This window comes from Thamnophis sirtalis, unplaced genomic scaffold (genome assembly GCF_051295495.1).
Source record: "Thamnophis sirtalis isolate CommonGarterSnake01/CBP01778 unplaced genomic scaffold, rThaSir2_p1.2 scaffold_4, whole genome shotgun sequence".
Classification (NCBI taxonomy): Eukaryota; Metazoa; Chordata; class Lepidosauria; order Squamata; family Natricidae; genus Thamnophis; species Thamnophis sirtalis.
In genome coordinates this window covers 72,188,618-72,212,807 of record NW_028261384.1, presented here as the reverse complement: position 1 = coordinate 72,212,807, position 24,190 = coordinate 72,188,618, and the positions used below count along the sequence as shown (strand labels likewise).

Sequence of the window (24,190 nt, the reverse complement as noted above, 5' to 3'; positions counted from 1 at the left end):
ACAATCTAGGAGAAAAGCTTCATTATAGAAACAATCCCTCCATACAGACCCTTTCAATTATATTTCTCAAAACATGTTTTTATCCTCTTATTTTTCAGGGAAAGGAGTAAAGGCCAACACACAGGAAATGGTAGAAGCTACAAATAAACAAACAGTAATAAAAGAATGTCATGAGCTGCAAGTAGCTTAATTGAGAAAATAAGCTTTGCAAGTCTTTCCAGGAGTTCTAGTCAGACTCTGTATGTGTCCTGGAAGCAAAGATGTTTTTAAAGTCAAAATGGGAAGGAACAGGTTAGAATAACTATTTTTTTATTACTTACCTTGAATTACTAGAATAAGGGAGCTATGAACCCCCAAATTTAATAATAGATTTAATAATAGAGTGAATGCCAAATGCTATAAAGGAGATCCAGAATGCTATGTAAATTAAAATGCATGGATTAAAATGCATGGGTTAGAATGATGGAATCCTGACTTGATAATATGCCACTCAAGTCAATGTTGTGACTATTTTTTTTATTATACTGTATATTCTATTGATATAAATTTAAACACTCTGTTTGCAATACATGGCAGCAAAGGTAAGAGTAAGAGCAAAACAAAAACAAAATATCTCTCTCTCCCTCCGTCCCTCCCTCCGTCCCTCTCTCTCTCTCTCCCTCTATCTCAAAATCCACAAAATAAGGTTTGAAACAAGACCATATATGATAGAGATGGAAACTTAGGGGGGGGGGGAATGACATCAGAAAAAAGTGCATTTAAAACCTTGGATTGGGGCTACAAACAGGTAAAGCAGATCAAATCAGCTTATCTGATCTGCTTATGCTAAACTTCATAAATCAGAGAAAGATATCTACAAAGTCTACATTTCTTAGTATATGATGGTTGTATGTGTTCTCCCTCATCCCAACCCATTGGATCAAAATTGCTTGCTTGTTTGCTTGCTTGATTGATCAAATTTATATATCATCCATATCCTTATTGAACAGAGCTGATCTATTAAAAAGAACACTTTTAATTATGTGCACTTTTCTACTTCATAGTTGTTTTGAGGATAAAATGGGATCTGAAAACCATGGGATTCATCTAAACTTCTTGAAAGAAATGTGTGAGAGGAAAGAAAAGCAACATGTGAATGTTGATTATAGCAACATCCAAAGTTTTGCAAAATGAGAGCAAAACATTACATTATGTCATTGCTACATAAAAAATGGCCTGACCTTTTGAGACAGATATATGAATTTACTAGATTTATTAAATAATGTTATAAACAATATATTTAATGTCTAATTCCAAGGGGGTAGAATCATAAAACAATATCCATTTATCTAGCATGGGAAAGTTTGAAATAACATTAGTTATAACATCTGACAGAGTTAAACCTTAGCACCATTTATGGATTACAAAGCCAACTGATTTACCAATAAAGCCAACTGTGTTTCTAATTACAACACAACAGTGATGCCCCACAGTCCTTCCAATGCTTAACAGACAAGACATAAAGGCACAATAATTACAGAAAAACTTGAATTTGGCAGTGAAAGTGTTAAAAGCATAATAACTAGTGGAAAGTAATCTATGTGAAGCCTTTCTTCCCTTAGTCTCATAAGCATATTTTTTTGCTTATTTTGCTTAAAGGTTAATTTAGGAATGCTATATTTCCATATTTATTTGATACATCAAATTTATAGCAGTAATTATCATGTAAGACATCAAAAAATCTTGGTTATTTACATATTGGGGAAAAACATGAGCATTTGGATCCTTTGCAGAATAACATGACAGTAGAAACTTGCTCTACAAAGGATGTGTTGTACAGTCATTAACAACATAATGATTGGAAAACTAAAAAATCTGCAGTAATTCTGCTCAAAATAAAATTATGGGCATTATACAATATGTGAAGGATGTCAGATTGGAAAAGGTTGCTGTATGGAAACTACAGTATGTACAAATAAGTCCTATTTCCACAACTTTTGTAGTCAATCAACCACTCCCACAGTCAAAACTCTTTATCACTGATTCTGGCAGTAGATAATCTCATTAACTGTTCAGAAGTCATTTTCAGGTCAAATAAGAATTCTCACTTCTTTTTTCAGTAAACCATTTCTCAGCTTCACCTCAGGGAACGCAAATGTTTGAGTGTACTAAATGGTTTTAGGGCCTTTCTATCTTTAATTAAAAATCTTAAAACTAAATGTTATACCCTGACAAATGTGTGGGAGCTAATTTATTCAAAACCTGTTTGCCTTATTCGCAAATAATTCTAATTCATAATTCAGATTGTGAAATTATTTATTTCTCACATCCACATCCAGTCAGAATAGATATGAAAATTTAGATGTCTTGTCTTCTGTTTTTTTTAAAAAGTATCATTGAATGGTCATTATGAGTATAAAACTTTAGTCTATATTTATCTGATAGAACTGAAAGTGAGCAGCTGGGGAAGGCATAGGACTATGTTATATTTATCTCATTCTAACTTTGATTGAGATATGTGCATTCATTTCTCTAGGTTGATTGAAGATTTTCTGAACCATGAAAGGCTAGACTTCTTTGCCGACTTTTAAAGATTCTTCCAAAACATGTTTTCAAAAGTTCAAAAGTCACAATAACAATAACATTAACAATAATGGACTATAAGGACATAATGTTGAAAATAAATCATGTTATCCACTCATCTGATTAAAAAACAGCAAAGGAAATATTTGGAATGTGTATTCAAGGAGCACATGAAAAGCTGTGAGAGTTCAATCATTGAATCACTTTCTGAACAGACATTCGCCATTGGCACTACCATAATTCTACATCATTAGCAATAATTTTCCTTTTTTAAACTTTCTGCATGGTAAAAGTATGACATCTCTTCAGGATTGCAGCAATAGTCATGGATCCCATATATATATTGGCTTCTTTCCAGAGGTGAGTTCCTGCCGGTTCGCACCTCTTCAGGCGTACCAGTTCCAGAAATTTGCCGTACTTTTACGTACTCGTTCCACTGAGGTGTGGCCACACCCCCATACCGGTACCCTCCCCTACCATGCAGCCCATTTGCTTCTCAAAGAGAAGGAAGCGAGAGCAGGGTTTCTTCAGAGGACCCAAGGCAAGAGCAGAGTTGAAGTCCTCTCTGAAGCAGCTGGAAAAGGTATGTGTGTGTTGGAGGGAAGAGGAGGAATTCAAACTTCATCCTCCTAGTGCTGTGCGGGGCTTTGGGCAAAGGCTGGATGGAAGGACCATGTTGCCTTTTCAAACCTGTAATCAGTGAAGCTGGGCTAGATTTTTACATAGTGGATTCTTCCGGGGCTGGGGGAAAGTGTGTGTGTAACAACATGGCTCTTTGCCTGGCTTTCTGCCTCTTCCTGTGATCTCCTCAGTGCTCACTAGTGCTCTTCCTCCCCAAGTGTAGTGACTTCCTCCCCAGGCCCCATCCATTTCTCTTTCTCTTTCTCTCTCTCTCTCTCTCTCTCACACACACACACACACACACCTGGATAAAACTATATAAAAATCCAGCCCAGCTTCACTGATTACAAGTTTGAAAAGGCAATGTGGCTCTGCCTGCCATCAAACTACACTTGAGGAGGGAGAGCACAAGTGAGCACTGAGGAGACCACAGGAGGAGGTAGGAAGCCAGGCAAAGAGCCATGCTGTAGAACACACTTTCCCCCAGCCTCTTTCCTTTGGAAGGCTCAGTAGGAGCCAGTAGGAGGTGAATGGGTGGGCTTTATTGTGTTCCAGGCATTTCCCTCCCAGACAGCAGGCTGCATTTGCAATGGGGGAGATGTTTGGGGAAGGAAGCGGGGGGAATGGGGGGGGATGGCAGAGGAGCTGCTTTCAAGCCATTGGAAAATATATCCAATCCAACTTTTGTGTGTTTGTGTGTCTGTGTGTGTGTGTTTGAGAGTGAGTGAGTGAGAGAGGGAAGGGGGTAGGAGAGAAAGTCCAATCCAACTTCTCTGTGTGTGTGTGTGTTTGATTGATTGATTGATTGATTGATTGATTGATTTGGTTTGTATGCTGCCCTATTCCCGAGAGACTCAGGGCGGCTAACAATCAAAGAGGAAGGGAGATACAAAATAAAAAATAAAAAAGATAAACACATAGTAAAAAGCAACAACAGTCATACCCTTAAGTGGGGCTAAGAGATTCAGAGGCCCCAGGCCAGCCGGATCAGCCAGGTCTTAATGGCTTTGTGGAAAGCCGGAAGGGTGGTGAGGGTCCGGATCTCAATGGGGAGATCGTTCCAGAGGGCCGGAGCAGCCACAGAGAAGGCCCTCCCCCGGGGAGTTGCCAGCCGACACTGGCCAGCAGATGGAATTCGGAGGAGGCCTAATCTGTGGAATCTAATAGATCTATGGGAGGTAATTGTCAGGAGGCGGTCTCTCAAGTACCCAGGTCCCTATACCATGTAGGGCTTTAAAAGTAACGACTAGCACCTTGAAGCGAGTCCGAAGACCAGTAGGCAGCCAGTGCAGCTCGCAGAGGATAGGTGTAACGTGGGTGTACCGAGGTGCACCCACAATCGCTCGCACTGCTGCATTCTGGACAAGCTGAAGTCTCCGAATACTCTTCAAGGGCAACCCCATGTAGAGCGTGTTACAGTAGTTCAGTCTTGAGGTCACGAGGGCGTGAGTGACTATCCAAAGGGCCTCCCAGTCCAGATAGGGTCGCAATTGGTGCACCAGGCGAACCTGGGCAAAGGTCCCCCTGGTCACAGCTGACAAATGGTGTTCTAAAGTCAGCTGCGGATCCAGGAGGTCTCCCAAATTGCGAACCCTCTCTGAGGGGCGTATAATTTCACCCCCCAGGCTGAGAGATGGAATAGCTGGACCATATTTGGGAGGGAGCATCAATAGCCACTCGGTCTTGTCGGGATTGAGCGCAAGCTTGTTCATTCCTATCCAGACCCTAACAGCCTCCAGGCACTGGCACATCACTTCAACCGCTTCACTGAGTTGGCATGGGGCGGACAGATACAGCTGTGTATCATCCACGTATTGGTGGTATTTTATCCCGTGCTGACGTATGATCTCACCCAACGGCTTCATGTAGATATTAAATAGGAGGGGGGGACAGGACCGAACCCTGTGGCACCCCATAATTGAGGGGCTAGGGGTCGATCTCTGCCCTCCAACCAACACCGACTGTGACCTGTCCGAGAGGTAGGAGGAGAACCACCAAAGAACGGTGCCTCCCACCCCCACCTCCCGCAACTGTCGCAGAAGGATACCATGGTCGATGGTATCGAAGGCCGCTGAGAGGTCAAGGAGCACTAGGATAGAGGCATGGCCCCTATCCCTGGCTCTCCAGAGATCATCGATCAGCGCGACCAAAGCAGTTTCTGTGCTGTAGCCAGGCCTGAATCTAGACTGAAAGGAATCCAGATAATCGGTTTCATCCAAGGACCGCCATTGTTGAAAGGCCACCACTTTCTCAACAACCTTCCCTACAAAGGGGAGTTTGGAGACTGGACAGTAGTTACTCAAGATGGCTGGATCCAGAGACAGCTTCTTCAGGAGGGGTCTCACCACCGCAGCCTTTAAGAGGAGTGGGAAGGATCCCTCCCGAAGAGAGGTGTTGACTATCATCAGGATCCAGCCACGTGTCACCTCCCTGCTGTTCGCGACCAGCCAGGAGGGACACGGGTCCAGTATACAAGTGGAGGCACTCACCGCCCCGATGGCCTTGTCCACTTCATCAGGCGTGACAAGTTGAAACTCAATCCATAAATTCCGCTCAAGACCTTCCCCTGGTACCTCGGCTGGCTCTGAGCAATTGGAGTCCAGGTCTGTCCGAATCCGAGCAACTTTGTCCGCTAGAAACTGAACAAACTCCTCAGCTCTACCTTGTAAAGGGTCCTCCGCGTCCCTCCCTTTCAAGAGGGAGCGGGTTATCCTAAACAAGGCGGCTGGGTGCGATTCAGCGGACGCAATAAGAGCGGCAAAATGCGCACATTTCGCCGCCCGTATTGCCATGAGATAGGCTCTGACATAGGCTCTCATCAGTGCTCGGTCTGACTCAGAGTTACTGGCCCTCCAGCAGCGCTCTGAATGCCTCTTGTAGAGGGCATTTTTTAGAGGCTTTTTTAAACAGTTAAGCAGAGTCATCCACATGGTGACTCTGGCAGCAACTAGCCCAGACTGACCTCAGCTCTTGCCTTTTTCCTTTTACATTTTTTTTCTTTTCATGATGGCAGGCTAGAGCAGAGTTGAAATCCTCTCTGAAACAGCTGGAAAAAGTACATGTGGGTTGCAGGGAGGGGGAGGAATTCAAACTTCATCCTCCTGGTGCAACTTTGTGTGTGTGTGTGTGTGTCTGTGTGTGTGTCTGTGTCTGTGTGTGTTTGAGAGGGGGGGAGGGAGCATATTGAGACAGTTCTTTAGTTTATGCACTATGTAACACTCTAATACTATGCCTTTGGGTCTTCTGAAATTTTAATTATCCAATCATAAGCAAAAACAATGTTTTCAGTAGAATGAATTTCCACTTCTACTTATACCTGCCAGCCAAAATGCTGCTAGTGGTATTGCTAACATGGGCTGTGGAAGAAAACCTAAATTTTCTGAATCCTGGTACAAGTTTGTGTGTGTGTGTCTGTGTGTGTGTGTGTTGTGTTTGAGAGAGGGGGAGGGAGGGAGGGAGAGAGGGAGGAAGTAGGGGAAGGGAGAAGAAAAATAAAAAGAAAGAAGGAAACTTATTTAGCAAAGGAGAAAAACAAATGCTGTCGCTTTAAATCAGAACTGAGCATGGCTGGCTGTGGAATTCTGGGAATTGAAGTCCACAAGTCTAAAAAAAATTGCTGCCTCACCAGCCATAAACCTCACTGCACGTCACTGATTATGTGCAACAAATAATTAGAAAATCCTTTGCAAAGCATTGCACATGTTTGACCAGGGAAAGGCATAACAAAGCACATTACACAATATGCAAAAAAAAAATGTAAGTGTGTGTGTTTGTGAAAATTAGCAACTCGCCTACATCTAGCTAGCTTCTTTGATTAAGTTCTGGACATTTGCCATCCTCAAAGCAGAATAACAGAATAAAACAGAATAACAACAGAATCACCGAGTTGGAAGGGACCTTGGAGGTCTTCTAGTCCAACCTCCTGCTCAAGCAGGAGATCCTAAACTACTTCAGACAAATAATTGTCCAATCTCTTCTTAAAAACTTCCAGTGATGGAGCACCCACAACTTCTGGAGGCAACTTCTGTTCCATGGATTAATAATTCTCATTGTTCCCTTAAAATCTCATTTTTTTCATCTTATTTATGACTCCAACCCAATTCTGATGCCAATCTGGCCGAAAAGATCTATAAGGAAATTCCAGAATGGGGTTTGTGCCCTGTTCCTTTCAACACAAATATGGTGTGTATGGAGAGGGGAGAGTCACAATTGTGATTTCAACCCTCCTTCAGTGGGATGGGTGCCTGCAGTTGAGTCGAGATGCTGTCACCATGGTAAAGCTCCACCCCTTTTTATCATGTGTTTAACAAGGAGATCGGATCATGGGTGCCCCTTTGACTTCTTTAAGCTCCCACAGAGGGGAGAACATTGGTAGGGCAATGTATATAAACACTGAGCAATCCTTATTCCCTCTAGCATTGATGATTTTATCTAGTTAGAACATGAAATGTCTGCATGAAAACAATCAAGCCCAGAGAGCAACAAGGATCTCACAATCCTCCTCCTTCTCCTTCTCCTCCTCCCTGGAAATTCTCCTACCTTACTTCTACCACTGATTATGTTACCTAGCTAGATCATGAAAAGTCTGCACGAAAACAACCAAGCTCAGAGAGCCCCAAGGAGCCCACAACCCCGAGCCACAATATCTTTTTCCATTGTCAAGAACTCACCATCTGCCGTGAAGAGATAATTGAACCTTATGATTTGCAGGAGCCGCTGCAGCGTTTCACAAAGCTGAAAGGAAGCAGGAAGGATTAATGTGACCAATGCAAAAAATGGAGTCCAGGTTGAACAGAGACGTCGGACTGGGCATCTCTTGGACTAACTGAAGGGGAAAAGAGGTTCTGTGGACTATCCATATCTCCAGGATACTAGAATGAAATCCTAGAATCAGAACAGAGTTGGAAGGGACATTGGAGGTCTTATAGTCCAGTCCCCTGCTCAGGCAGGAGATCCTATACCATTTTAGACAAATGACTGTACAGCCTTTTCTTAAAAACCTCCAGGGATGGAACACCCACCAGGTCTGACTTTTGGTTAATGGATGCCCACTTTTGGCACGGATCTCTTGACCAAATCTGAAAACTTTTTCAGTTTAGTAGTTTATCCCCTTTTCAATTTTAAAAATCAGAATTTTTAAATTTTATTTGTCCAGGTTTATCACTTTTATTATCCCGATTCAGGGGTCTGACTTCGGTTTCCTGTATGGAGTCCAGTTTTCAAAAAAGTGAGATAACATACATTGCCAATTTACATTATCGAATGCTTTCTGGGCATCTAAAAAGATCAATGACATTTGTTTTTCAGAGTGTACTTCATAATATTTCAGCAGGTCTAAAATTAATCTTACATTGTTCTTAATTTGTCTTTTGAATAAAAATCTATTTTGATCTGGGTGGATGAATTCATTCAACAATTTTTTTAGTCTTTCTGCTATTATTGATGCAAATATTTTGTAGTTGCATTTAATAGTGATATAGGCCTATAGTTCTTTATCTATGTTAAATCTGTGTCTTCTTTCAGGATTAATGTAATGTTTGCTTCTATCCATGAATTTGGTTTCTTAGCTTCTAATAGTACTTCTTTATAAACCTTTAACATTGGCAAGTTAGTAGATCTTGTAAGTGTTCATAAACTTCTGAAAGTAATCCATCTGCTCTTGGTGTTTTATTATTCTTTTGTCTTTTTATCACCTCTGATAGTTCCATCACCATTATTCTTAGAATATTTTTAATTTTATTTATCGAGGTTCATCACTTTTATTATCCTGGTTCAGTGTATGGAGCCCAGTTTTCAAAAAAGTGAAATAAAAGTTCCCATGGCTCATTCTTAAAACCAAGCCCCCTCCCCAATAATTGCCAACAACCACAGAGAGGACTCTCCCTTGCCTACCTCCCAGCCAACCTGATTAAATTATGACAAAATTATCAAATTCCAGTCCTTATGGTGCCTGGAAGCCACTGATGGAAGCCATCATGCCATTCTACACTGTACAGGTAATCCTTGACTTACGACCACAATTGAGCCCAACATTTTTGTTGGTAAGCGAGACAGGTATTAAGTTAATTTTGCTCTGTTTTACAACCTTTCTTGTTGCAGTTGTTAAGTGAATTAATTTATAAACACGGTTTATAGTACATGCCAGTATATGCCAGTTGCCGAGCCTCTGAATTTTGATCAAGTGACCACAAAGATGTTGCAATGGTTGTGAATGAGAAAAATGGTTCTAATTTCCTTTTTTTTCAGTGCCAGACGGTCAATAAATGAACTGTTGTAAATCGAGGACTACCTGTACATACAATGCCCATAGAAGACCATGCTTGCAGCCACCATCTTGACTTTTTTGCCCACTCCTTTGGATGTCCCAGGGCATTCTATCCCATGGATGAACCCCTTCATGATTTTGATGTGCTCGGATCTATTCCTTCCAACTTTCCAGATCCATTGTCCGATGGAGACATCAAGAGGTCTCTTGAGAACTGTAGATAGATGCCTTCAAGGATTTTGTGGAAGAAAACAGGACCAGATGAGCTGCTTCCTTGCCAGGCTTTCCCAGTGCCATCTCTGCTGCCATCCCCAGCTACGGTTTGCCAGCTACTTACCAATCTGGGCAGGGATGCTGAGAGGACCGTTTTTACAATGGCCTTCGCTTTAGCTATTTGCAGGCTGCAGAAGCAAGCAAAGATTGGAAGGAAGAAGGGCTGGTTTGCTTGTAAGTAGAAGACCAAATCCCCAGGCCCACCTGCCTTGGCCCTCTTTCCTCCCTGACCCCCCCCCCAGCAAACTCTAGGACAATAAAACCAAACATGACTTAAGCCTTTTCGACATCTAGGCAGCAACTGACGAAGCATGGCTTTTAAATAGGTGAAGTTAATATGGACAGATTAATTAGCAAGGAACATCTACTGTAGCTATTGGGAGTTACTGGTTTCTGTAAAGGGTTTGTGGGGTCCTTGGGGATCTCTGGGTTTGGAGGTTTTCTTGCAGATGTTTCTTGACCCTATTAGGGAATGTCATCAGTGCTGGTAAGGAATGGGGTTTGTGGAATGGAGGGCATAGAAGGAAAATGGGAGGAGCAGGGGGAAGACTGAGGGATCCTTGGTGTTCTCTGAGCTTGGCTGTTTTCTTGCAGATGTTTCATGACCCAACTAGGGAACATCATCAGTGGTAGAAGGGAGTGGGATTTGTGGAGAGAAGGAGGAGGAGGAGGAGAAAGAGAAGGAAGAAGGAGGAAGAGAAGGATACCTAAAGTGGGAATAAAACTCCCTGCCCCTGATGATTGGCCCAAAATCATCCAACTGGCTTTCATGCCTAAGATGGAACTAGAACTCCCCATCTCTGGGTTATTGGTCCAAAGTCATCCAGCTGCCTTTTATGCTTAAAGAGAGACTAGAACTCACTGTCTCCTGGTGATTGGCCCAAAATCACCCAACTGGTTTTAATGCCTAAGATGGAACTATAACTCACTGTCTCTTAGTGATTGGCCCAAAGTCACCCAGCTGCCTTTCATGCCTAAGGCAGGACTAGAACTCCTGATCTCTTGCTTTCTAAATTAGTGCCTTAACCAGTAGAACAAACTGGCTCTACCAGTGAAGCGTTAGATCAGGGGTCCCCAAACTTGGCAACTTTAAGACTTGTGGACTTCAACTCCCAGAATTCTCCAGATCACAGGGACATTGCTTAAGGCAGAAAAGCTTAAGTACACAAACTATCAAAAGCACCTTTTCTCCCTAGCGGGATCCCTGCCAAGTGCTGCGGATCAGATTGGCCCACTGGGTGCCTTGGCAGAAGAGATTACATCAAGGCAAGATATGGAAGTCCAGCCTTTGCCCCTTCCTCAGCTTCCTCCCTCTTTCTCTCCTATCATCAGTCCATTGATCCATCAATCCATCCATTGTCTGTCTGTCTGTCTGTCTGTCTGTCTATCTTTATCTATCTTGCCTCTCTGTGTCTGTCTGTCTATCATCTATCTACCTATTTCTATCTAGATAGAAATAGATAGATAGTCTCTCTCTCATATCATATCTCTGTCATATATATATATATATATATATATATATATATATATATATATATATATATATATATATATATATATATATATATATATATATATATATATATATATATATATACACACACATACATACACATACATACATATACATATATATACATACATACATATATATACATATACACATACACATCTACATCTAACTAACTAACTAACTAACTAACTAACTAACTAACTATATCTCTATCTCTATCTCTATCTCTATATCATATCTATATATCTATATCTATATCTATATCTATATCTATATCTATATCTATATCTATATCTATATCTATATCTATATCTATATCTATATCTATATCTATATCTATATCTATATCTATATCTATATCTATATCTATATCTATATCTATATCTATATCTATATCTATATCTATATCTATATCTATATCTATATCTATCTATCTATCTATCTATCTATCTCTATCTATCTATCTATATCTATCTATCTATCTATCTATCTATCTATCTATCTATCTATCTATCTATCTATCTATCTATATATCCATATCTATCTATCTATATACATATCCATATATATATATATATACTAAGCCACAAGGTTCTCCTTTATCAGCACTAATGTGACATTAATTACATACCTATTTCCCTGGCTCAGCTGATAAAGGAGGAGAACCTTGTGGCTTAGTGGTTAACACATCTGCCTAATATGTAATACAGCCCAGGTTCGAATCCCAGTAAAGGTATGGCTAGCTGATGAGAACTAAATAGCTTGAAATAGATCTATACTAGTCTCCCTTTATTTATTTATCAGCACAAATACAACACAAATGTAACAAAGGCAACAGTAAAAATATTGGGTTTCTGTCTGGATGGTCTCTTGTGACGAGCTGATAGACAGAGAATGGAAGCAGTAAGCTTCCTCCCATATTTGGGCATACCAGGGGTTGTGACACTAATTACATATAGATTACAGACAGACAGACAGACAGACAGACAGACAGATAGATAGATAGAAATGTGTATATGTGTGTGTATGTATGTATGTATGTATGTATGTATGTATGTATGTATGTATGTATGTAATTATATATATATATATATAATTTACCTTTCATCTACAGTATATATAAAGTGACCAGATTTTAAAATTGGTAAAGCTGGACACCATTGGCAGGTGGGGCGGGGTGGGTTGGGTGTTCTTGATTAAAAATTTTGCCACCTGGCGCTGAGGTGAAGCCGCCAAAACTCCCGCCCATGGTAGCAGTGGTGCTTCCTCCCCCTCCATTCGGAGCACCTGAGCTGGGCACCGCGTTACCCCTGCCCTGCCCCCTCCTCCGCTGCCAGGCTTTTGAGGAGCTATCAGGCCTTTTTTCCTGCTCCCGCCCCTCCGCCGCCTTCCTACTGCCTCCCGTGGCCTCAGGGCTCCTCAAAAGCACGGCGGGAGCTTTGGCGGCTTCACCTCAGCCGCAGCGCCAGGCAGCAAATCCGGCGGTGTTGTTAGAGGAGGAGGAAGAGGCAGCAGCAGTTAATCTGGTGGTGGCGGGGGCTTACTGTCAGTCCAGTCGCCCCGTGCTCATCACAACAAATCACTGTGGCTGCGCGGGAGTTGAAAAGTGCTGCATGGTGTTTTCTTGCCTTGGGAACAGTGGTCGCGCGGGGGAGTCTCCGGCTGCTGCCTCGCCTCACCCGCCGGCCCCCGAAGTGCGCGAGGAATGCTTTGGGGAAAGGCTCCGATTCCAGACCCCGCCGAGGGCCACACACACAGGTGACTCTTTTCGGAGAGGCGGAGGCTTTCCCATGGCTTGTCCGGGTGGAAGTGGGGCTGGAAAGGCGAGACGCTCCCTCGCCCATTCGCCCGCTCACATGTTACAGTACCCAGCCCATGCGAGCGGCAGCGGATGGGCGGGGGAACGAATGAGGCGACTCACTCGCTCCCTCGCCCATCCGCCCGCTCACACGCTACAGTACCCAGCCCATGCGAGCAGCAGCGGATGGGCAGGGGAACGAATGAGCGACTCACTTGCTCCCTCGCCCATCCACCCGCTCACTCACTACAGTACCCAGCCCATGCGAGCGGCAGCAGATGGGCAGGGGAATGAATGAGCGGCTCACTCGCTCCCTTGCCCATCCGTCCACTCACACACTACAGTACCCAGCCCATGCAAGCGGCAGCGGATGGGCAGGGGAATGAATGAGGGGCTCACTCGCTCCCTCGCCCATCCGCCCACTCACTCACTACAGTACCCAGCCCATGTGAGCGGCAGCAGATAGGCGGGGGAGCGAGCGAGCTGCGAGTGCCAAAATAAAGCGGGTTTTTTTTAGAACGGCCGGGACGCAGGAAAACTTATGAAAAGGCATGCCTGTCCCGCCAGATGCGGGATGTCTGGTCACCCTAAGTATATGTCAGCTATATCATCTATAATCTATCTTTTTCATATCTCTCTCTGTATAGTTTATATAGAACAGGAAATTTCCTCCTTCATTCTAGGTTCTAGGTGGCTCCCTCCCTTCATCCTCTTTTGAAAAACCCCAAAGAGGGGCTTCTGCCAGTGGGTCTGGAGACTCCAAGGAGACATGATTATTGGCACAAGGAGACTGGGGGCTTCATTGAGTTTTGTGCTGGGGTATTCCTTCTCTAAGATGCTCAGGGCATGATGACGAACCTGTGACCTCCACAGGTGGTATGTGGAGCCATATTTGCCGGCACTTGATCCATCAGCTCTGATTTTCAGGCTTCCGGGTGGCAAGGGGAAGCTGTTTTCACCGGAAAGTGTTTTCAGGAAAGCCTCCAGAGCCTGGGGAGGGCGAAAACTCTCCACTGTGCGTGGGGGGTTGTGCACGCATGCGTGGGGCAGGGGTCATGCATGCATGCGCAGATGGGTAGGACGCATTCCATTGTGGATATAGGTATGCATGCATGATAGAGCGGCCATACACACACAATTTTGGGACGCCTTTACAAAAAGGTTCGCCTTTGCTGCGCTAAGGCAATGATTGTGATCCATAAAGACCCATCATGTTTCTTAATCAAGCACTGCAGGGCAGGGACACCAGAGGCTGGCTGGAGAAAGCTGCTCTTAGGGCATCCGTTCCCCCTTCAAGGCAATGCAGGGAAGAATGGCCTCTTTGTGGGATCCCCTGGCTGCTTCTTCTGGCTTCTGGGCCAATTCAAGCAAACCGCTGTGTACTCAGAAGTAGGGACTGTTCCTACTTCTTTGGGCTTTGTTGTTTTGTGCCTGAGATTACAAGCTCTGTTTGCCTTCTTCTCTGAAGGTCATTACCCATCCCTGTTGTATGAGACAGGGCTTCTTGCCCTCACTGCTGGGCTGGCAAATCAGGTGAAGCAGCCAAGGGATCAGAGAAGGCCCTGCCTTGCCAGCCATCCATCCAAGGACCAGGTGGCATTATCTGGGGTAAAGGCAGAAGGACACGTGTGCCGGATGATGCAAGAGATGGGACTGCCAGGGCCAGGAGAGGCAGCTCCTTGGCCCCAACTTCTTCTTGTAGCTCTGCAGAGGTCAGCAGGTGTCCTGCAACATGATGCTCTGTTGGGCCAGGACAGGGCTGACCCAGGACAGGAGCATCCCCTGGAGACTGTCAAAAAAGTCAAGGTGGTAGCTGCAACTCCACTTTTGAAGCCCGGCTGCAGGTTCTAGTAGCGTTTCTACTACCCTTGATTTATTGTCTCTTAGTCCTCTTCTGAGGGTGCCCAGAGGGACTTTTGCAGCTCCCAGAGCTTTGTAGGATTGGGCCATGGAATGTCCTTTTTTAATAGTAGGATTTGGAGGAGGATGGTTTGATTTCCATCTTCCCCTCCGCCCATCTATTGTCATCCATTATCCTCCATCCATCATCCTTCATCTTCATCCATCGCCATCCATCCATCCGTCATTCTCCATCCTCTACCCATTCCACCCATACCCCCTTCCACCTTTCCACCCACTCATTCACCCACCCATCCATCTCTATCATCCTCCATTCCATCGATCCATCCATCATCTTCCATCCTCCATCGTCCATCCATCCTCCTCCTCCATCCATCCATCTATCATCCTCCATCCTTCATCCATCCATCCATCCATCCACCCATCAATCCACCCCCCACCCCACCCACCCACCCCCACACACACATCTATCTACCTCTCCCTTTCTCCATTCCACCCATCCATCCATCTGTCATCCTCAGCTCTAATATTCATCCATTCCTTCATTCATCCATTCTTCATGGATCTACCCATCCACCAATCTACCATCCTCCCTCCATCATCCTTCATCCTCCATCAATCCATCATCATCCATGTATCTATCCATCATTCTCCATCCACCATCCATCCATCCATCCATGGGAGACAACAATTTTGTATAATTAATTAAAGTTGCACAACAGATATAACCAGCCTCAAGGAAGTTTCAAGTCCTTAAGGAGCTGCTCCACTTCAGCTCCCACCAAAAAGAAAAGAACAAAGATGAGGTTGGCACCTCTGGTTTACTTACTCCTTGACCCAGTGCTCCAGATGTCCTTTGTGCGGGAGATGTCCTTGTGAATGAGCAGGAGGTGAGACTTTATCAGCAAATTCTGAAGAAACACCCTGACATCTGAAAAGGAGGCAGAGGAAGAGAGGCTAATACTCCACATCAACATTTTTCAAACTTGGAAACTAAGATGGGTGGAGTTCAGCACTCAAAATGGAACAGAATTCTGGCTGAAGAATCCTGGGGGTTGAGGTCCACACTTGGTAAGATGGCAGAGACTAAGAAACAGTGCCCTCTGCCATGCTTGAAATTCAGAGTCTGAGTTTTTCGAGCAAAAGATCAGCCCCAAGTAAGAAGCTGCCCCACAGCCAGGTGGGTCAGATCTGGATTTAGCTTGGCTGAAGAATCATTGGAATATTGGGCAGGGGTCCTGCAGATCATGGCACCACTGGGCAAATAATCAAACGCTACCAATCTGATCTTTGTGGGTCTGTTTTCTTGCAGACATTTCTTTACCCAACTCGATAACATCATCAGCTAGCACAGAGGATCCCCTAGCACTGATGATGTTACCTAGTTGGGTAATGAAATGTCTGCAAGAATGCAACCAAATTCAGAGAGCACCAAGGACCCCATAGACGTCATCGTCGTCATCCCACTAACCCCCAATTTTTTTGCTCACTAAACTGGCAATAATGCCTGTCTGGGGAAGTTTTATTTTTAGGGAAACATGGTATGAAGAACAGGTACCCGGCTAGTCTCGTGAAAAGATTAGGGGAGATATGATAGCTGTCTTCCAATAACTCAGGGGCTGCCCTAAAGAAGAGCGAATCAAGCTATTCTCCAAAGCACCTGAGGGCAGGACAAGAAACAATGGAGGGAAAGAGTCTTTGAAAGAGTGGCCGTTTTCCTTTTAAATGCAGATAGATGGTTGAATCTGGTGGGTTTGTTCTCCTATGTTGAGGCATGCATTTATAAAATGGCTGTTTTGTTTCCCCAGTTTACAATCTGCACATGTCTCATTGCATTGTACTGCCAATACCACGTTGCTCGGTTTGTGTCTGGGTGTTTTATCCTTGGGGTACATAGCACAATGCCAGTGCAGACATGAAGAAGGCTCCATCCCCATTTGCACCACTCACGTGACCCTGAGGACAAAGACAAACCTGTAAATGCTTCAATGACCCTCTAAAAGGATGCAAATGACCAGCTCTCTGCAAGGAGTATAAATCCTTCTATTTCCCCCATCCAGTCAGAGCTGAAGAAGCTTCTTGGATGAGAAGCAAAACGTCTTCAAAGAACAAACCAGAAAATCCAGTTGCTTCTTGAAAAAAGCACCTTTGTGACAGGAAAAAAAGCAGAAAACAAGGATTTTCCTCGGACACTGCAAATCAAGCCAAGAGTCCTCCTTACATTTGTTTGCAGCTGCTCTGCTGATGACTTTGCAAAAGAATAAATAAAATTCCCCACGGGGAATTTTCTTTTACAACGTCTTGCAGAGGCCCAATCAGGCTGCAGAAGAAGATCCAGAGCTGGAAGGCCCACATGTTTCAACCTAGGAACCTGTGGGGAGAATTGGACAGTGTGAACATCGAGCTGCCAACATGAAACCTGGGACCAGATGATCTCCCATCCCGAGTTCTGGATGAGGCTTCAATACTCTGGGATGGTCAAGTTTCTCCTAGTCCTTCTCTTTGATGGGCTGTCTGCTAAAATAAAGCCAGGTGATGACACGCACTTGAAAGTAAATCAGGAAGCCTGACTGTTGAGAAGAGCAACAAAGATGATTAGGGGACTGGAGGCTAAAACACAAGAAGGACCCGGGAAGACATGACAGCAGTGCTCCAATATCTCAGGGGCAGCCACAAAGAAGAGGGAGTCAAACTATTCTCCAAGGCACCTGAGGGTAGGACAAGAAGCAATGAGTGGAAACTAATCAAGGAGAGAAGCAACTTAGAACTGAGGAGAAATTTCCTGACAGTTAGAACAATTAATCAGTGGAACAGCTTGCCTCCAGAAGTTGTGAATGCCCCAACATTGGAAGTCCTTAAGAAGATGTTGGATAGCCATTTGTCTGAAGTGGTGTAGGCTTTCCTGCTTGAGCAGGGAGTTGGACTAGAAGACCTCCAAGGTCCCTTCCAACCCTGTCTGTTCTGTTCTGTTCTGTTCTATTATGGAATCTGTCCGACAAGAACAAAAACTGCTTATTCACAGGAAATATTTACCTGCAATGGTGGGATTCCAAATCTTTCCCTACCGGTTCTATGAGAACACGCTTTGCATTTCACATGTACATGCAACACTCAAAGACCACCCTTGGTGTCAGCTCTGTTGAGCTGAGCTGCTGCATGAATCAGCTGAGCTAAAAAAATGATAATACAGGACAGGATATGATGGGAGCAGGAGGGCAGGGCCAACCAGAGGTAGTTCTCCAAACTACTCAAAATTTCCGCTACTGGTTCATCCGAACCGATCCAAACTGGCTGAATACAACCTCTATGTATGTGTAAAACCCAATTCTGGGTGGTTAGAAAGCTGATAAAAGTAAGAAAGAGTTAGACAAAATGTGCAGACCTCAGCTAGAAGTTAGGAAGAGAGATGACCAGGGGTGAGTTCCGGATTCTTTTACTGTCAGTTCACTCAAGGAAGTGCTTCAGGTGTGTGTATGCATGCACAGTAGTTTAAAAAATTGCTTCTGCACATGCGCAGAAGCAAAAAACAAGATGGTGGCACTGTAGAACCAGTTCGGATGCATGGGCAGAGTTACTACCCACTCGGCCGAACTGGTCTGAGCCAGTAGGAACCACCCTCTGGGGATGCCTGGAGCAAATAGAATGTGTATTAGATAACTCCTGGAGCATTCATAAGACAAAGCTTGGGAATAGGGATAGCTAGATCTCATTAATGGGTCTCTTAGGGGGAGCCTGGAACCCCCACAGTGGATCCCTGTGTGGCAGATTCGTGGCCCCCTATCCAGTATGGCTTTTATGCTGTAATGGAGGGTCAGAGGGAATCAAGTACCTCCTGGGGACCAACAAGCCTGGTGAGTGGCAGTTGGCTCACCAATATCAACTGAAGGTGGAGAAGATCTCATTGCAGTGGTGGGTTCCGGGTGGTACGGCCCAGTACAGCCATACTGATTGTAGCCAGGAGCAGCAGCCGCAGTATGGTGGCTTGTTTGGCCCACCCTCCCATCCGCGTTCCATAGCTGTTTGTAATACGACTAGGCCAATTGCACACGCGCGCACAGCGTGTGGCACCTGCACGACCTCTGCTGGGCAGTTGGGAGTCACAGGGTGTTGGCGTGAGCATGCCTGCACAGTGCACATGCCCGACTAGGATGCCTGGCCTCTTGCGCAGCATACCAGCGACGGGATCCGGAACCCACCACTGCCTCAATGGTCAGAATGGCTTCAGAAGAACAGTCTCAGGGATCTTTGAAAATCTTCAGGGCTGCCACAGCGAGGCTCATTGAAGCTATGGGAAACCCTGAAGTTGTTCAAAGATGGCTCCAAAGGTTGGCAAATGGCAAATGGCACATGGTGTGGTGGCAGCCACTTGGAAAATGTGTGCACAGCTGTGTAGGAAGCAAAGGGAAGACTACTATGTTATCTATTTCCCAGAGAAATCATGCAAATGGCAGCAAAACCTAAGAATGGCCCCCAAGTATGGATGCCCCTTAAATAGGGCAGGGGTGCTAAGAATCTCCTGGTCTGCTAGAAACATGATAAACCCAAAACTACGAATTAGAACATGGAATCTATGAATCTGGGAAAACACACAATACTATCAAATTAGAATATTTCGTACATGGAATGCGACACCCAGTGAATAGGGGGGTTGGCTAGAGGACCTCCAACAATTCTGTTGTTTTCTCATTTTGTAATGTTCTCCTGCTTGAACAGGAGGTTGGACTAGAAGACCTCCAAGGTCCCTTCCAACTCTACTATTCTGTAGTCTGTAAAAATATGGCTATACTTCACTTCATCTTGCAGGGAAAAATTGAAGGCAAATGGGGTCCAGGCAAAAGAAGAACATCATGGCTTCAAAATCTAAGGACCGATTTGGACAAAAGTCAACACCACTTTTGTGATGGCTGTTGATAAAAATAGGATTGCCAACATGATTGCCAATGTCCGATGACAGATATGGCGGTGGCGGCGGCAGGAGCAGCAGCAGCAAAAGAAGAAGAGGAGGAGCAGGAGCAGGAGCAGGAGGAGCAGGAGCAGGAGGAGGGACCAATAGAACAAATTGTCGAATCATTATTAAAATGTTTATTAGATAATATTTCTTATTATCCCACCTTGTCTCTCATTCTCCTTTAGTGAAAATGTACAAAACTTTCTTAATCCTTTGTTCTTGGCTCTTGGCATTTTGGCCAGGAACCCTTTTCTATGGGGTACTCCATTAAAAAACCAATAAAAAAAACCTAGCACCTATTTTTTTCCCCGGTAGTATCACCATTTATTATTTTCCTTTATAAAGGGAATGTTACTCTATTGAAGGAATAGGTCACTATCTACTACTATCTACTCAACTATCTCATGGTTGCAATGATAAATAAGTACCATAAGTGGACCTATGTACATTCCAAAGTGCTTCTAAAAGGAGGGAAAGAAAAATTGTAATAAATACAACATAGACTAAGTTAAACAACATTCCTCACAGATAATCCAGTTCAGCCAGTCAGAAAGGATCTATTCTGCAAAACTGAATTTAAACTGCAGAATACAGCTTGTTTGAAGTGGTTTATATTGGACACATCTCAAGAGCAATAACCATAAAATATGCTCTACTGTAAACTCTTCCAAATCATCAAACTTACTCCACTAGCAGAATTTTGAAGCGAAGAATTATAATAAAAAAATGTGGGGCAAGTAAAACTGACTATAAGTTTATGTATTTGAACATGAAATAGAAAAAAGATATATAAAATGACAGCTTCCTTTGAATTTCTTTTAATGCTGCAATATCAGGCCAAAATGTCAACTTTAACTTTTTTTATTTATTCTTTTGCAACATTCCCATGAATTTAATTATATGATCTCCATTCTACACTGTGCCTTTTGGTTTGGTTTCTGTGCCATCTGGTTTTTCATAATTGGTTTTTTAATATGATTGAAAAATAAAAAGATACCAATATTCCCATAACTACTGATCTAATAATAATAGAACTCCTTCATGTCAAGATACGCTTCTGGTTTACACTTTTAAAAACCTAAATTCAAAAATAAGGCAACCTTTTCTCAGATGTTCCTTTCAGGAGTGAAAGGACAAGCTCAAAGATAAATGCAAGGATTTTTCATGGGCTTCTTGAATTATAAAACATGTTTAAAAGTTACAGAAATGAACACTTTAATTAAATTCTTTGAGGAAAGAGAGGGAGGGAGGGAAAGAGAGGGAGGGAGGGTGATATTGAATTTCTGCTTTTCCTAATAACACATCTGTTATTCATGATAAACCTATACCTCTCAGAGTCACCTCAACCTATTTAATTGACATAGATGGCAAATAAATTTAATAATAAGAACTTGATAGATTGATAAAATGCCAAATCTAGTCTAAATATCTGATTATGTGACCAACCATAATAACGTGACCCATCAAAAGCGCGGACGACAAAAGCGCGATCGACAAAATCGCGCCTTTGACGTCATCACAGCGCGACGAAAAAGATCGAAAAATTCAAATAAAAATTAATAAAAATTAAATTAAAGCAAGCCGATTCACATAAAGGTAAGGGTTAGGTTTAGGTTTAGGGTTAGGGTTAGGTTAAGGGTTAGGGTTAGCTTTAGAGCGTTAGCGTTAGCGTTAGGGTTAGGTTAAGGGTTAGCGTTAGGTTTTTCGTTACTTTAACGGTTAGGTTTAGGGTTAGGTTTAGGGTTAGGTTAAGAGTTAGGTTTAGGGTTAGGTTTAGGTTTAGGTTTGGGGGGGTTAGGGGAAGGTTTTAGCTTTATTTTTACATTTTTTCGAACTTTTTCGTCGCGCTGTGATGACGTCACAGCGCGCTTTTGTCGAGCGCAATTTTGTCCTACGCGCTTTTGTGGTGGAACCCCATAATAATAATGTACTTTAATTACAAGTCTCTGTGGGATATTCACTTCCTCATGGTACTATTTTTGCTTTCAAATTTTCCAAAGGGTTTGGAAGACATTTTTGCAATCAGTTTTCATGAAGCACTGAGAAAATAAAGAAAATATAGCATGAATCAAGCAGGGCTTTCACAAGCAGACCAATAGTGTTGCAGAAAATGACAGGCTTTAGACTTCTCAGGATACAGGAAAAGTTTATTTGGCAGCCAGGTTCAGAAAGCTAGCCCATGGCTAGCATTGCAAGTTCTGAACAACCTTCATTATTGAAGCATGAACTCTTATACATTCTCAAAAGCATTGCAACACGGAAATACTTAACACATTTCTTAGTGGTTACCTTGAGGAGAAAACCTTATAAGGAGATGAGATCTTACTTCTCCTTTTCTTTATGGAGTATGTGTCATTAACGAACTTTAATTGAACCTTGAACTTTTGACATAGATTTTGACATAGGGACATCTTGTGGTTAGGCACTGGCTTCCTGTTCTTTTGCAAGCTGCAATTCTGCCTATGTGGCTTTAATATAGAAGTATAGGGGCTCTAAGAGGCTGTCCAGCCTGACCCAGTAGGTTTCACACTTAATGTCCAAATCTCACTTTACGTCTGCTTTATCCCCTCTTCTAGACTCCATTAATACCCACAATTGAGTCTAGCCTGTTAGATTAAAAATATAAGCATGCAGAATACAGAATAGCAAATTAAAGCACATCTTATAGCACATCAATACACATTTTAGGGCTTATCTTCCGGAATCATTTTTTCTTATTCTAAGAGTGCAATTTGAATATAGGAGCTAGTATCTGAAGCTTCATCTTCCTTGAGGGTATGTGGGATTAGGCTTTCCATTAACATTAACTCCTTTTCAGCCCGTATCTCTTTTACAGACCTCATAATGAGCTGTTTAAGCAAGGGTATTATGCAAGGGACAATATCTTGCGATTCCACATAATAAAAGCAATAGCATTTGTTTAATCCAACCTGTTCCTGATAGCCAAGAGAACCATTCAGAACCTTTCATAGTTCTTTAACTACCCCTCCCCAGACCGCTCCTGATTTATTCATATAGAAACAGCAATCTTCTCCCAAGAAATCACATAGTCCACCTTTTTCAGCAGTTAAAAGATCTATGGCACGCCAGTTCACAATTAGGTTCAGGCTTTCTTGGAATTCTTCCGATAGCTGCCTGAAATGTGTAATGGAGTGGGTCATTCCACTTACACCCGTTCCAACTGCAGTCCCTATTCTCAAGTTCACTAATAGCAGAATTAGGAGCAGCACTTTTTCTGGACATGTCCCATGAGGGGTACAGGGAAGGTCTGTTCCCTACTTACCACCCATTTTAGGGAGGAGGTGTATTAGAGTGCATGTGCTAGTCCAATTAGCGGGTAAACATAGATATGCATTTCTCCCACATAGAAAGAAAACTCCATTTTCTCCTACACATATGCTGATGTTCATGGAGAAGGCATGGGCTCAGAGGTTCCTTCCATTAGTCCAGACTTGTAAGATTCCTGCTAGGAACATACCACTCAGGGGTTGTAATGGAACTTCTTGATTAGGATCCATTAACTTATTTCTGAGGCCTGGTCCTTCAAAGAGATATTGCAAAAGTAAACACAAACTCTCATATTGGATTGTTTTGAAAGCCAAATGGGAAGTCAGGGTGGGTGGAATAGCCTTGGGCAGCTTCCAATGGTCAGATTCCCCTCCTTTTGGTTAAAAAAACAAGTGGAAGTGACTTTCTGTTGGAAGATCTTGTGAGCAGAGGGAGACATGCTGAGAATCAATTTTACATCTACAAGGATTTTCCTGGGGGCAAGATACATTTCAGATGGGCATTGTTCCTCTGATAGTGACCCCACAGGAATGCCAGGCTCCTGATATCGTTTGATGCACAAGGAGGGTGACCCTATAATTTCTACACCAACTGCTATGGACCAACGATGGGGACACGGTTCATCCCCAGTCTTTTCGCCATATAGCTGGGCTTCTGCCATTTTAGTTCCCCATTTACCTCCCTTGTCAGAGACAATCGTAGCTCTGGTCATTTCCCCAAAATCTGGCTCAACTGGAATAGCATTGTAAGATTAAGAGGTTGCAGACAAGCACATCCAGCATTTTTGGCCTAGGTCAAGGTCAGACCGATTGATTAAGCTTTGACCTAACTCCAGCATTCTTAACATATATAGTTCCCTTTTCTCATTTGTTGCAGGGGCCCATTTTCCCTATGCTCTGCCCTTTTTCTTACAGGGTTTGTCATGACTTTAGGTGTTGGGATTGGCTTACAATTCGTTCCCAAGCATAAATAATGCGCCGTTGATGGGAGTGGACCTATTCCCCATCCTGTAACTTGATTCCACCCTGTTTTCTGGGATTTTTTTGACATCATCGGATCTTT

General features: G+C 43.3%; 1 protein-coding gene across 1 annotated transcript; it reads right to left on the bottom strand.

Annotated features, from left to right (window-relative positions):
- Nucleotides 1–7,622: 7,622 nt before the first annotated feature.
- LOC106537722 (uncharacterized) lies at nucleotides 7,623–17,247 on the bottom strand. The gene is made up of 4 exons (XM_087714407.1): nucleotides 17,114–17,247; nucleotides 15,722–15,823; nucleotides 9,786–9,849; nucleotides 7,623–7,917 (listed from the first exon to the last, which is right to left on the bottom strand). Exons 1-4 carry the CDS (start codon nucleotides 17,245–17,247, stop codon nucleotides 7,789–7,791), a joined length of 429 nt encoding a protein of 142 aa, XP_087570533.1. The 3' UTR covers nucleotides 7,623–7,788.
- Nucleotides 17,248–24,190: the final 6,943 nt, after the last annotated feature.